General features: G+C 36.4%; 1 protein-coding gene across 1 annotated transcript in view; it reads left to right on the forward strand.

Annotated features, from left to right (window-relative positions):
- LOC100374454 (tyrosine-protein phosphatase non-receptor type 5-like) overlaps positions 1 to 15,599 on the forward strand; it is a 56,386-nt gene that overhangs the window by 34,062 nt on the left and 6,725 nt on the right. The window contains exons 4-13 of the mRNA XM_006812170.3: positions 3,168 to 3,329; positions 8,278 to 8,382; positions 9,996 to 10,189; positions 11,198 to 11,287; positions 11,671 to 11,770; positions 12,034 to 12,189; positions 12,960 to 13,097; positions 13,467 to 13,580; positions 14,053 to 14,219; positions 15,098 to 15,211. Of these exons, the coding sequence (XP_006812233.2) occupies positions 3,168 to 3,329; positions 8,278 to 8,382; positions 9,996 to 10,189; positions 11,198 to 11,287; positions 11,671 to 11,770; positions 12,034 to 12,189; positions 12,960 to 13,097; positions 13,467 to 13,580; positions 14,053 to 14,219; positions 15,098 to 15,211 (1,340 nt within the window). The remainder of the gene's footprint in view (positions 1 to 3,167; positions 3,330 to 8,277; positions 8,383 to 9,995; positions 10,190 to 11,197; positions 11,288 to 11,670; positions 11,771 to 12,033; positions 12,190 to 12,959; positions 13,098 to 13,466; positions 13,581 to 14,052; positions 14,220 to 15,097; positions 15,212 to 15,599) is intronic.

The raw sequence follows: 15,599 nt of genomic DNA on the forward strand, positions 1-15,599 counted from the left end.
AAACTGTTTTAATTTGTTGTTAAAATCTTTCCAGTCTCCAGACGTTACATTCAGATGATATTCAATTTTTTTTTTTACTTTTTCGCAACTTCACAAACCAAGTTGCGATGGTCACCCCTGTCTAAAAATTGCGTACTCGGTAATCTGAACGTAACATATGGCCACTTTCCTGTTAGCGATTCGCAAGTAGCTATTGTCTTTTTGCTGAGACAGTCTGATGGAAATGTTGGTGGTCGTTATACAAAGGTTAAAGTGTGAATAGGTCTACAATAGGGTGGTCGCTGGTTGCGTTGGACAGGTGGTCGCTATATCCAGTGTCTTTAACGTGTAAATTGCGAAGGGACTGTACTAAGGTGGTCGCTATGAGCAGGTGGCCGCTCTGCACGGGTGGTCGTTAACACAGGTTTGACTGTATAAGCATGACTTTCAGATTGGGGAGCATACATAGCCATTCTACTGAATGAGCTAAGCAGCTGGTTTGTAGTTGAAAGAACATGTAGTTTACTGTATGTACATTGAGGTTCTGGAGGTCTTTGCCCTATTGAATTTCTATACAAAACTGAAGGATTTCAGTAACACACATGTGCCATGACAGCACACAACCTGTGATAGGGCTGCAACAAAAATTTAAACTTCCCAAATTGGCATTATTACTTTGTTAAAGTACCGGTACATCAACTTAAATGTTAACTACCATTACAGCAAGTCTAAGAAGTATTGGAGCAGCCAATTTGCAAACTCGCTAGCGAATTGGGTAACTGCTTGGGTTTTGATTAAACAGTTGGCTTTCCCATCTCGCTTGCGTTGAATCGTTGTCGCGTCCACTCTTGGCAAGTCTATACTGCATTAGGGGACTTTTTATAGTAAGCTTTTATGTAGCCTTGTACATGTCTGGACTGCCCTGAATGATTTGCTTTGCGAGGCGTGATAATGTGAAAGTAGTTTCCCTGGTCAGCCTGAAAATGGCCACAGTCAGCTGGCGTACAAGTGGTAATATGATAAATGTGACTAATCCACCGATATTTACTAAATCGGGATAGCCATCTTGAACACTGATTGAAAGTAAATAAAGAGACAAATTGAGAAACAGTTCCCGATAAATCAGGGAGAAAAATAAATTTTCACATCCAAATGATTCTTTGGGGTAACATTAAACCAACTGCTAATAACATTCGACTTCATTCATTGTTTTTGCGTGGACAATCCCTTGTATACAAACACCTCGTCACACAAAGAAAATAGAACACTGTCCCTTGTATATTTGAAAGCGAAATCGCCATCCAACTAAAGTATGATGACCATCTCCTACTGTTATATAGATTCACCCAGAGTGGGTGTGACCACAGGACGGCGCCAGCGAGATTCGAAAGCCAACAGCTCAGTCAAAACCAAAGCAGTTAGCCAATTCGCTAGCAAGTTTGCAAATTGGCTGCCCCAATACTTCTTAGACTTGCTGTAACATGTATTGGAATTGAAATTTCACTTTTGGTGTAAATAGCAAAAATTAAAAGATAGGGAATACATTTCCGAGTTTATTTGCTGTTCCATTCAAACTTAGTTTGTTTAGCCTGGCCAATAATTCAATCGTAGTCCAATAGTCCAAATGGTATTAATCTTCCCATTAACGATTGAAGCAAACAATAAGACAGTGATAATGCATTTATGCTGTGTATTAGTCATTTATCTGATTTTAAAAACATAAGGCCCTGTCAAAACTATCCCTCTGTGTAATGGATTGTACGTGTCATACATACTGTATGGTCTATATTCTTTGATATATTTTGCTGAGTGTTGGAAACATTAATTAATCGCTTGAACACCAAAGTTGCATGTAACTCTTGTCAACATTCACAAAATAACATGTTTCCTCATTTTTTCAGCGATTTTGATCATAGCGAAGGGGAATTTATGTCCATTTCGAAAAACAAAGAAAGGTCATAAAAAAAATTATGCGCTAAAACTTGGGTTTGAAAAAAGTGGCTTTCAAATGATGAATTTCTTTGATTTGGCAACTGTTATATTAATTAGAGCAATTAAGACTAGCATTTTAATATGTTTACTATTTAATGTGTTTTTATGTGACAGATTCATACAAAATGCAAAGCAATATGTATTATAATGACAGTGATTTTACAGTGGTATCAGTTGCATTTATTTGACATCATTCAAATATAAACTCTGATCTCAAAACTTGTCTCTGAATCATGTCAGTCAACATATAATTATATCTTTTTTCCCTTTAATTGAGGAAAAAATATTCTCTGGTACTCGTTTCATGGAAATTTTAAAATGAGGCGGCGAGACATTTTTTTATTTTTTTTGAATACTGAGCTAAAATAAGAGAAATTTGAGACAAGTGCGAGTAAAAGCACATTTTGGAATGCTTTAGAAGGAAAAACAAACGTTTGAGGCGCTTAGTTCAAAATGATGCGCATGGAAACGAGAAACAGAGATATTTTTTTATCAGCCTAAATTAGAACATTTGCAGTAGTTATAATTAAACCAAGTAGTCCTAATAAGCTGAAGCCTAATTGGTTTATTTATTTGTTAGTGTAAGTGAATATGATAAAGGTTATTGAACGGCGTAATAGTATTCAAGTCACTCAGTCTACTTATGAGTAGTCTAGTATTTTTTTTTTTTTTACACTGTGCTCTTATTTGTATCTCTTAGCTATTGCTATCACTTGAAGAGATGAAACGTACTTCACTGTCCGTGTGCCACAATTTCTGTATGTTTTCTATAAACAAAAGTACAATATTTCTAAATTTAAAAACAAAACTCAGTATTTTTTCAATAGTTATTTATGTTAAAAATGTTTTATTTTTTTGGTTTGATATTACATTGTATAACAGGTCAAGGGTACTGTTTTAAGTCATGTCCTTCACTTTTAAAGAGCAATTTCAAACCAAGAATTCTTCTGAGAAACAAGTCATCATTTAAAAACATGCTTTTAGAAGACGTATTTAATCATTCTGTTACATAAATATGAGAATACTGTAATATTTCATAATGTTATGTTATTGAGTGGGTATAAACATGTTAGTAACTACCGGTAGCTATTGAAAACATAATATTAGCCATGGTGGCAGCAAATATTTTTTTCTTTGCATGAATTAGTGATGTCAACATGTACATGTAATTTCAAATATGTCTGTTCATATTGCAGGATAATGTGTACGATATGTATATTATTGGTACGAATGACGGTGATGACACCGGTTATAGCGAAAGTGACCTAATACCAGCTGCAGATATAGTCAGTGAATTAGATTTAGACCAACTTAATAGTTTACTTTCTGATTTTTCCATACAAGATGTATATCCACAGGTATGTATAATTATACTGTTGGTATGTTAATTAATATGGTATGTTGAAGTGCTACTGTTGTCACACCATGTCCTGTTCATTCATTATGGGACCCATGGCGAGATGTTTGTTTACATGAAATTCGAACATGCTCTAAAGGATGACTGTATTGCCTTAATATATGTATCCTCGGGGGGCGGAGCTACGTCACAAGACGTTCCACGTTGTTAAGACGCGCACCACTGTACATGTATTTCTATGGGCTCTGTGTGCACTGCCGTGGAACGCCGGTTGAGCCGGTGAAAATTCGAGAAAACAACACAAACTTAACTTTGAAGTAATCCTGAATAACTAAATTCATATATGTTACACACGTAGGGCTAATATTGTTACACTGTTCAGGGGAGTCTCAACAACCATCCCAAAGTATCGTTTTCTGCGAGTTTTTGACCTTTGTTTTCACCGCGAGGGTTGCCAAGCGGTGAAAATGCCCGGATGTCCGCCCCTGAGGATATTGTGCTAATCTTGTGTGTATATTTATCTAATTATGTATACAGTGGCCCCTCGCTATGTCGCGCCTCGGTAAGTCGCGATTCGGCTAAGTCGCGGGTACTTGGATGGCTCCCAAAATTTCTATTGTGTTTTGACAGCAATTTTGAAGTACAAAGACTAATGTTTCGTGGCATAGTGTTTTTAACTAACCGTTAAAGAGACAACTTAACACCCACTGTCCGTCAATTGCTGAGACGCAATGGGTGACGGCGGCCTTACTCAAGGTGTCAACAGGGGTGTCGAGTAGTGACCGTACGTACTTCTTGGCCGGTCCCATTTTGGTATACCTCTACAAAAACTCGCTACAATGAGTTGAATTCATAGAATTCTGATCTCTATTTCTCAATTGAGCAGCATGTCAAAGCGAAAGCTATACAGCCTGTTCGTACGCCATAAACTCACGGCGATCGACCGTGTCAAACCAAGTTAAGTTGCACGTGGTTGAGCCCACTATTCGTGGGTGGGTAAAAAATGAAAAGTAAATTTGTTTTCAAAGTTGACCAAGAGGCGGGACTGAACAGAAAAACAAGCGAAAGTGTCCGACAATGATGACACCGATAAAGCTGTTTACGTTTCTTTAAGAACGGTCTGCCGGAACTCCACTATCTGGTCCCATCACCCAATGCAAAGCATACAACTCAGATATGACGACTTTGAATTTAAGGCCAGTTCAGGGTGGTTCTTGCGATGGCAAAGAAGACACGCTATCGACACACGCAGTCTCAATCCAAGGCGAAGCTCGATCTGGGAACATTGACGCTGTCGGAACTTTTCCCGAAAAATTGAGAGAAATTATCTATGAAGGTGGTTATTTTGACGAACATGTTTATAATTGCGATGAAACTGGTTTATTTTGGAAGCTGTTACCGTCGAAGTCACAAGCAACAGCAAGCGGTCCACATAATATTAGACAAAATAATCAACGCAATGTTTACAGCAAACATAATCATGATTTTATTCGAATACTGCCTGACACATGTGATGATACATCAATTAACTAAACCGAGGGTTTGTATGTGCTTTTTATATGTTTTTCAATGCACGACCTCCCTCTTTCACGACGTCCCTCGGTAAGTCGCGGCCCTCGATAAGTCGCGGTTTTTGCTTGGATCCCAACACCCGCGACTTAGCGAGGGGCCACTGTATTTTCATGTTAGGGAACTGATCATTACCACCAAGCCGGTTTCCTGTGAGTCTCCTGCGGCATGCGTTGCTTTACCGTACCGGTCGTTGCTTTACCGTACCGGCCGCTGCTTTACCGTACCGGCCGTTGCTTTACCGTACCGGCCGCTGCTTTACCGTACCCGAAGGTCATTAGCCGTACCGGCAAGGCCGTTACCGTACTGGCAGGAGGCAATTCACACTTCTGACAAGTTAATTTATGCATTGATTTTCCGGTTTACAGGTAAAATGCTGACCTGTTTAAATTTCAGTTTTATGCACAGGATCGCCAGAGAAAGCAGAACTGTAGAATTAATTTGAGTAGAATTTGTTTAGTTTGTAGTTATAGTCTGTTTATAAATCATTTTGTTCATGTTTGCTATACGGTAGCTTTCGAGGTCAAATACACCACCAGGGCAATTTGTTGCGTCTTTTTATTTGTCAGAGATTAAACTTTACCATTATTATTGCATAATATTTACATTCAAGTTGCGCGTGATAATGCTACACATGATTTTTGTGAGACCATGGAGCTCCCAGTACGTCCAAGTGAACTGTTGGATATGACTACAGACGGAACTGCGTCTTTATTTTATACGATTTTTTTTTTTAAATCGGGATCAGTGCTCCCAAATCAACTGAGCCGACAAAGTGGATTACAAAAATAACAGTTCCATGAAAGTGGCTATATTTGTGTATGATGAATCCTGAGTCGGTAGTTTTGGCATGTAACCTAATGGTTTTGGTTATTGTTACAAATGCACAGTGCAGACGTAATTTTGTTTTCATTTTTTCACTTTATCTGGCGCCAGTGCACGTGTGCTTGGATGTTTTTTTATTCAATGATTGGGCTAAATATTTGACGACGTTGCCAACGTATTCAACATACGAAAATAGCATGTGTGTGCGTGTGCGCGAATGATAGATGCAGACGAGATTTCTCGTCGCAACGCGTTTTATTAGTTTATTTCCAACGCGAGTGGTCGGCGCCTTTGATTGCGTTTAGTTTGTTCTTTCATTCGCAAAATCTATCGCTGGCACCGTTTATTTTGTTATGTCTCACAACTGAATGTCCAAGCTGACTTTGTATTGGCTGTAATTATTTTTTTTTTTTTGTAAAACAAAAAAAAGTCCCGACCTTTCCAGTCTAAAACGTATTCTGCCCCAAACCAAACGGCCCTTTTCAGGGCCAATCACATGTTCCAAAAAGAGATGTACCGGCACACTTGCACACTCTGTTTTGTTATAATAAAGTTACATTGGGGATTGTTGGAAGGGATGTGTAAATATGTTTGGTCAATTCCATAAGCAAAATCACAAAATGAGGTCGAAAAGCAATGGAAAAATGTTGAACTAGAGCAAGGTCAAATTCCGTTTTACGCACTTGAATTTTATCTGGACTACGTGCACGCGTTGCGCGTGTTATTGTCGACAAAGTATCAAAACAGATTTTCGAACGCCCAAGCCCGAATTTAAATACATGTGAGCTCGGCCAAGCGAGTCACGCTGACAGATTATGCAAGTATCATCGAATTCATGCGACAGGTTGAGACGTTTTATTCAACGTTGTGGGTAAGCTACGATTTAGGACTGTCGTTTTATAGCGTTACAGGCGATCATGAATATGTGAATAACACACATATATTGAAAAAAACACATGCGAAGAATTTCAGAAAGACTTTTTTATTTAATTTATTTATTTATTTGTATTTCGACGGTTGCCCGACTTTCTTTCCACTGTGTGAGCTACTGACAAATATAAACAAATAATTAAACCATCGAGTCCTCTAGTCGACTGGGACGTAACACTCTGTTGTACAAGTCCTAAAAAAAAATTCTTATTGTTTGCAAAATGCCCAATTAATTCATGCATGACTCACGGTTACCGGCAGGGCGCCGATCAGTTACCGGGGCTTTGTTTACCATGCATTCATTAATCGAAGGTGATAAATAGTCGGTATTGGTCCTATCAGTACGGTAATTGTCCAGCCGGTACAGTAAAGCACCGGCCGGTACGGTAACGCAACGGTCGGTACGGTAACGCAACGGTCGGTACGGTAACGCAACGGTCGGTACGGTAAAGCAACGACCGGTACGGTAAACCGAGTCAAACTCACAGGAAACCGGCTGGGTGGTAATGATCAGTTCCCTTACTATGGTGTATTGTAATATGTATTGTTATGCAAATTGATATTTAATCATACTAATGAGGTCAGACATAAAAAGAGCTTGAAGTTAATATTTGTATTCTTTTGAAAAAAGAAAAGTTCCATCTCAATCAAAACAACCACTAGCCTTCAACAAGCCTTTGTATTTTCTAAATTCATACGCAGTGAACAAACATATTGCATGTAAGTGATATGCTCTTTGTGACATGTTTTTTATGTCAGCTGACAGGTTAATGATAATAAATGCAATATATTAGGAATTTTATGTTAAATTTATGTAATTAATTGTGAAGGGTCTATCGTTGAGCGTTACCGGTATGTTCATTGTATCTGGATAGTATGCATAGGTATAGGAATTTTCAGTTTGTATCCATCTGTACAAAATGTATTTCATTGAAATGTTTATTCATTCATTCATAAATGTAAATAGCGTATTCAGAGAATAGAAGGGTTGGGAAGAGAGGAAGGGTCTTTATTATATTAAAACTTGTAATCGTATCATAAATAATTTGTCTCAGCCTTTATCTCTAGACTATACGTCTACAACTGTAAATTAATGTCATGAGAGTGGATACCGTAGTATTACAACATCTTTTGGGTTAATTTGTATTTACCCAGAAACCATTGCTAGTGTTCCCACAAATGTGTAGCACTATCAAGTTCCTTTTCAGCTATAAAAGTGGGTTGATGAGAATACCAGTGTTAGGTTTAACACCTAATGTGTGAACGCTGTTTCTGGAGTTGTTTTTGAAAGACCAGTCTCCATGCATTTATACTACTGTAAAATAATTTATTTTAGCTGGAATAAATTTTCACTGAAAAGATTTATTGGGTGTTTTGTATGGAATTTATTTTCACTGATTTTTGATGAGTTGAATGTAAAATATAGGAAAAAAAGTATATTTGCTTGATTTTATTCTCACTGAATCATTCCTTCAGTGAAAATAGCGAAAATTAATTTCAAGCGAAAATAATGTATTTTACAGTAATTTGATTACAAGCTCAAGCTCTGATGGCCTGCCTATAGACAGCATCCATTCACTGGCATGCAATATATTAAAGTGACCTTATTTTCATATTTATTTCAGCAGGTGTATTCTGTGGATTATACAGATGTTCCTTTCTATGAAACCAGTTATTTTCCATATATTATTGGGGCTGTAGCTGCCGTGTTTGTTCTACTTGTAGCAGTGGTGAGTGTATTTAAATTGTTATAAAAGCCTCTGCATGTGTTTATCAGATCCTGTTGCTAATGTGCAATCTTATGTACTCTCGATGTGTTTTTTCGCTTTATTTCATTTGGATCCGAGTTTACAATTACAGTTTCTTTAGCAAAATTTTATCCCACAAATTTTCATATAGTGAGACTTGATAGCAACAAAAACTAAATGTTACGGTACGTGACAATAAGTATTTAGCTACAAAAATTTTTTTTTTAAGAAGTTGGGACTTGGACAATCCCCCCCCCCTTTCAGAAAATTATATACTGTAGATTACTTTATTTTCGCTTGGAATTTATTTTCGCTGAAGGGATGATTCCGTGAAAATAAAATCCAGCGAATATACTTTTTTTTCCTATATTTCACATTAAACTCATCAAAACTCAGTGAAAATAAATTCCAAGCAAACACCCAAAAAGACTTTTCAGCGAAAATTAATTCCAGCGAAAATAAAGTATTCCACAGTATTAATTATTTATTAAAATTATTATATTATAGAAAATAAAAAAAACTTCATTTTTACAGATTTATTAATGTACCACGAAAATTCATAATGTAATAATTAATCGGGTCTGTGGGGAAAAAAGTCGAGAGCCTCATCATTATCTTAGTTATCAAATTAGTTTTGGATTTCATGCAAACTCTTGATGCGAAGTAATTTTCGCCATGCTGTATACCTGCATGATTTGCATGAAACAGCATACTTTGACTTGCAAGTTCAGGTGTTATTGAACAATCAGAATGCTGGTCGTACGGATGTAATCTCTGAGTTCTTGAATATTGGCGAAGACTTACCATATGTATTTTTTTTAATGCAATCATGAAGTGGATTATCAATGTTGAAGTATGATCTGTTGATTTGATTTCCATGTAAAAAAAAAAAACGACATGAAACTGGTGATTAGCAATTATTGAAAGTTAAACTGAGTGTGCTTTAAAAAGTATACAACACCTTTCTACAGATAATTAATGAAGCATAGTTTATCTATTTACATAGTACTGTGGAATACTTTATTTTCACTGGAATTAATTTTCGCTGAAAAGGCTTTTTTGGTGTTTTGCTTGGAATTTATTTTCACTGATTTTTCATGAGTTTATTGTGAAATATAGGGAAAAAAGTATATTCGCTGGATTTTATTTTCACGGAATCATCCCTTCAGCGAAAATAGCGAAAATAAATTCCAAGCGAAAATAAAGTATTCTACAGTAGTCTAAATTCACAAAATTCATTCTCTAATTTGATTATTCAGAAACTCTATCAGCGGCAAGTTGAACTTGACCCTAGTAATAGAAAGGCCATCATGGGCATCAAGTCGGTCTAGTACAGTCACCCTTATAATAACAAGTCCTTTAACATACAGAGCACTATCTAATGGTGTCTGCAAATTCATTCTTGGGGGTAGTTTCAGACATATTACTTCTCTAGGGCACAGTTTCAATTAAGTAATTGGGCCCTATATGCTTGTTAGTTTTCTCCTTGTCAGAGAAATTGTTCTGAGATGCATGGGTAGGTGCAAAAGTGACATCCTTGGCTAACCCTTTACTGTGAGTCATTAATCATACTGTTGGTTTGCACCATTCCTTAGACATGCTACTGTTGTATCAGACGTAGAAGACGAAAGAAAGCCGAGAAGGAGTTAACCCATGTGTGTTTCTATCCCCCTATTAAACCCGAGCTGAAGACTGGAAGAATGGTTCAACCCGAACCTGGTCAGATATATGCACCTGTAGCAAGAAGTCAACCAATCAAAATAATTAAAGCACCAGGTTTACTGGAAAGGTAAGATGCTCAGACGTGGTGCTGATAATGCAAGTTTTGCATACATGACTGTTGTGTATAGTGTACTTGAACCTGAGCAGTATTCTTGATGTCTGGTAAATGCTTTAACAAAACGAGTAAGAATTAATTGTTTTCAGGAAATCATCAAAATTAACACTGCGCTGTGTTGCTTGTCATTTCACGTCTTGCTTACTAATGATTCTATTATGTTGTTGTAATAATAATAATTATTGAACTTGTATCCAAGACAAATAAAGAAAAGAAAAAAAATATAAAAGTAAACACGTAGTATATTAAGCTTACTTAAGAAAATGTTGCATGAATTGTACAGTTTACTACTAAATGTTGCATGAATTGTACAGTTTACTACTAAATGTTGCATGAATTGTACAGTTTACTACTAAATGTTGCATGAATTGTACAGTTTACTACTAAATGTTGCATGAATTGTACAGTTTACAACTAAATGTCATGCAAATTTAAGAAATTTTTACCTCTTGCCGTAAATGAAGAGTAAATTCTGACTGACAAAAAGCTGATTTGTTGTCAGTGAAGCACACTTGGTGGCGCTATACATACTCTGAAGGGATTCATGCAGACATGAGTCTACAGGTTTTAAAACTACAATTAGACTCAAAATAAGCAACAATGTAATAGTTTCACAAGCAGAGCTTATTTTTATAGAACAATTAAAACAAAAAAATTGAAAATTTATTTATAATCACAAAGTTTAATTTTCTAAAAATTCAAATCGACTGTACTTATACTGACGTTATTGGAAAAATGTACCCAGCTTAATAAGTATTCAAAACCGGTCTTTTTTTTTAATTACTAAAATGCATTCATTAGGCATTCTGATAATAATTGCAATAAGATTTTGAAAGGAAAAAAGTTGGGTGCCTCGTAACCAAGTTGTAAATATATATTATAAATCTTGTACAAAAATGTACAATTTACTAAAGGGTACGTACAACAAGTTGAAATGAAAAGCCTTTTTATTTTTTCTAGGAGAGGATCGAATGCATCACTGACGATTGATTTGAACGGAAGAGGTGGTGCCACTGGGGGAATACATTATGGAACGCCTCCCAAGGAAAGGTAATTATTCATTCAGTTTCCATGCTTGTTGTATACTTCCAGGCATTTCCACACATCAACTGCTACCTGCCTTTACAGATAGCCATTATGTTTGGTATATACAGTATGTAGTGACAAAAACCACTAAAAAAAAATAATTTGACCTGAACTGTTCACAACAGCTAGAATGCAAGTTGCATAGGATTCCGAATGAGGGAAAGAATTAGCGCAATGACCGCTGTTTGTCCTGTTACGTGCACATGTTGATTAAATCACCATGCTGCGCCCATGGACACCACAGTGCAAGTTTCCAGGAATGAAGCATTTCCCAAATGCTAAAGTGACGGATAGTGGTAGAAAAACATCAGCTATATTTAATTAAATTTCATGATTTTCTGTTTCAGTTCTAGTGAGGAGTACTTGTCATCAGCCGGTAACAGAATGACTAGAAAACAATTAAGAAATTCTTTAAAAAATGTACGAGCTCTACATGAGGAATTCTGGGTATGTATAGTATTAATTTTCAAAACACACACATTCTTTTTTCCAAGAATTATTGCTTAGTTTCTGCATCACTAAATTCTGTAAAGACAGACACAGCACTATAACCAAATTCTTTAATTTTTGATGACATTGGATCATTTGAGACTAGAGAAATTATTAATGCTACAAATTTGCGAAAATGTGTCTCTCACAATATTAAAGCAGTTTACGGTGACGATTCGTCAACTATCGATAATATTTAATAACTTAATTTGCTTTTTCAGGATATTCCAATGAATCACCCCGAAGCCATAGATGTACCAGGGTCAGGAACTAAAAACAGATATCGTACTATATTACCTAATTTGCATACTAGAGTTATATTACCAGAGATCAACAGTGATCCTCTGTCAACGTATATAAATGCAAACTATATACGTGTAAGTATTAAGTATTTGAATACACATATTGGCATGTAATGGTACATGTATAGTAGTGTTGATTCATCGTATAAACCACATGGAAATTATTCATTATTATTATATATCTGTCACCGTAACATCGTAAGTTACAGCGTGCCGCGATTTTGCGGTATTTTACGGGGTATTTTCATTCTACCCTATAAGGAAATGCGAACTCCAAATATGGGATGATTACTTGCATAAGCGTCCTCTAATAATAAAAACAAACATGGGTGCCACTAGGGTTTGACCGGACTCCACTCAAAGAAGTTTGCTGAGTCTGTTCTAAACTTTTTGGATTTCGGCATTCCCATGATGTATCCTTGGAAGGAAAAGATGTATAATAATAAGGTTATTACGAGGATACCTCACAGTGTGCAATCAGACAGTACGCTGTCACATCGACCTCTGCTGCACGTTGTACTGTCTTTGTGCATACTTTGAGGTATCCTCGTAATAACCTCATAATATCAGCAGTGAAACACGGTTTACATTCCTAGATTGGCTGAATAATTAAGTGTTAAAATTGGGTAGCCTATAAGAAACAGTCTTGTAAGATTTCTGAAAATATTATCTTTTGATAATACGCAACCAGAACCATAGATCTAGAGCATATGTGCAGTATTACTACATATACACATATGATGAGTATACTAATAATGTCTCACAACGTAATATGTGTCACTTCCTTTATTCATGATGAACCATATAACAATTGCTATAATCGCCTCTTTTATGTTTGTTTGCAGGGCTATGAGCAGGAAGAGAGCGCATTCATAGCCACGCAAGGTCCAATGGCCCATACTATTAATGATTTTTGGAGGATGATATGGTTTACCAATGCACCAATTATTGTTATGATTACAAAGCTCAAAGAAAGGAATAAGGTAAGGTTGTTGGGAAGGTACAGCGAATCAACTGTTTGCTTTCTTGTCCAGATTAATTTTAAAAAATGCCATAAACTGACTATAACGCCTACATGTTCATTACTATATAGTGTTTGGTCTTGTTGACTCAATTCATTTTTCCAGTAGATAGAATTATTAAATGATTTCAGTTAAAGTCAAAATGTATAGAAAATGGTTGCAAATACAGCGTATTACTAACTATGGTATAGTACATTTACTGTTGCCTGGATCATTAAAGTTCACTTATTTTGACCACAGTCACACCTGTCATTTATAAAAAGCACATATGCTCTATGAATAGAGCAAACATGGTATACATTGTTCAATATTTCCTATCATCTTTTGTAGGTGAAGTGTGAGCATTATTGGCCCCACACACAGGGTATTTATGGGGATATAGAAATTTGTGTAGATAATATTATTAGAAAAGATGGCTATATACTTAGAATTATGACGCTTAAGGTAAGTACCATCGTTTTTACCTCATAGTATGATATAGTCTGTCTATGGTGGTGTGGCCTTCTTGGATTTCATTTAAAGTGTTGGTTGTCACACCATATTGTGTTCAACTTGAGATCCGTAGCGATGTACGCAGTACATTTAAAATACCTATTTTGATTGTATGAAATTCGAACACTCACTCTGCAACAACAACCACCCGTTAAAGTTTGAAGGGGAAAAATACATTGTGCTAACCGAAAGCTCTATGTACTTTTGATTATTTTGTGCTTAAACGTCAAACGTCAAACGTCGTTAAACGTCAAACGTCGTTAAACGTCAAACGTCGTTAAACGTCAAACGTCGTTGTATGTGTCCTAATGCCTGCTGTGGTGTTAGTGAGTGGCTGTTACATGACCCAATATGCAGATGATTTTTCTGAGTACAATGTATCATCATACAGTGAGATTAACAATTTGTAATTCTTCTAATGTAGTACTTAGATGAAGTTAGGCATGTCAAGCATTACTGGTACACTGCTTGGCCAGATCATAAAACGCCAGACACTGCCAAACAGTTGCTGGAACTTGTAGAAGATGTGGAAAGACATCGAAGAGATGACGATGAGGACGAGGCAATAGGACCAGTGGTTGTACACTGCAGGTAAGTGTTTCAAGTACGAATCACTGCATCACAGCCACTTTGTAGCCACACTGTTATGTGGTATAAGATTTACATCCTTTAGGCCAAAAACAAAAAATTGTTTTGTTGGCCTCAGCGACCGACTGAAAAATATAAAATATCGGGTTGTGTTTTTTTTTTTTTTTTTTTTTAAATAGGCCCAAATATTAAAAACTCGCTATTTTAAGCAGTAATAAAGTGTTTCCTCTAAAAATTAACGATCCCGGACCATTGTTTGATCCCCAGAGTCCCCATAAGTGGCGACTTTGAACCTCGGGTTGATCTGTATTTCTCTGACATGTTCCGAATACTATGAAGTCCATATACCTTGGCTATTTACGATACTCTTAGTTTTCCCAAATTTAAAAAAAAAAAAAAAAATCCGACCGACCGACAAAATTATTTGATTTGAGGGCAACATAAGTTTTTTTTTTTTTGGCCTTATTGTGAGTATTCACATGTACTGTTGGGTTTACTCTAAATCACTACTACTATTGGTAGCGGTACAGTTTTAGGGAAAGAGTTCCTTAAGGTCCCTCACCCCTAACACTCCAGCCCCCCAATGTAATTCAATATGTCCTTCCAAATAACTACAAGTGTCCCAAAGAAGGGTATATACAATTGATATAGGAGAGGGTCATTGAAGAAGCATGGTTAAGATTAGAGCTATGGGTGAGGGGCCCTAAAGAACTCCTGCCAAAATTAGCGCTGTATGATGATCGACTGGTGCTTTAGCCAATCACCATCTTGACAGTAATTTAGGTACACTTATATACATTGCATCAGTGTCTAATGTGTTTAACTTTTCACTAAAATCTTTGTTGTTCAATTTCAAGTGTTGTTCTCGTTTCCTTACACAGTGCTGGTTTGGGTAGAACTGGCTGTTTTATTGCTATCAGTATAGGAGTGCTGCAACTTATAGAAGAAAGCATGGTGGATATACTAGGAATTGTATGTCTAATGAGGCTTGATAGGTAGGCTCAATCATTTGAACTAAGATGCATGCATACAAACATAACCAAATGAGTAAGATTGTGATTGATGGTTGCACTAAGAGAATACAAATTGATGTACATATATTGTGTTGTGAATTGACACACTTTTTACTGAGCACAGTGAGTGTATAGTTGGGTGTTGTGACTGGCTACCGTCATCCACATGCTGTGGTATCCACATAAAAACAAATGAATCTGAAAAAGTTGACACAAGTTATTTTGGCAGTGTTGTTTACACGTGTACCATCATAGTACATGTATGCTGCCGACATTTCACAAACCTTGAGATAATTGTGGAATAGACATAAACACATACAAACAGGGTAACTGCAAAGACTCCCATTGTGTAATCTGCACACAGGAGTCA

Source organism: Saccoglossus kowalevskii, chromosome 1 (genome assembly GCF_978046115.1).
Source record: "Saccoglossus kowalevskii chromosome 1, keSacKowa6.1, whole genome shotgun sequence".
NCBI lineage: Eukaryota > Metazoa > Hemichordata > Enteropneusta > Harrimaniidae > Saccoglossus > Saccoglossus kowalevskii.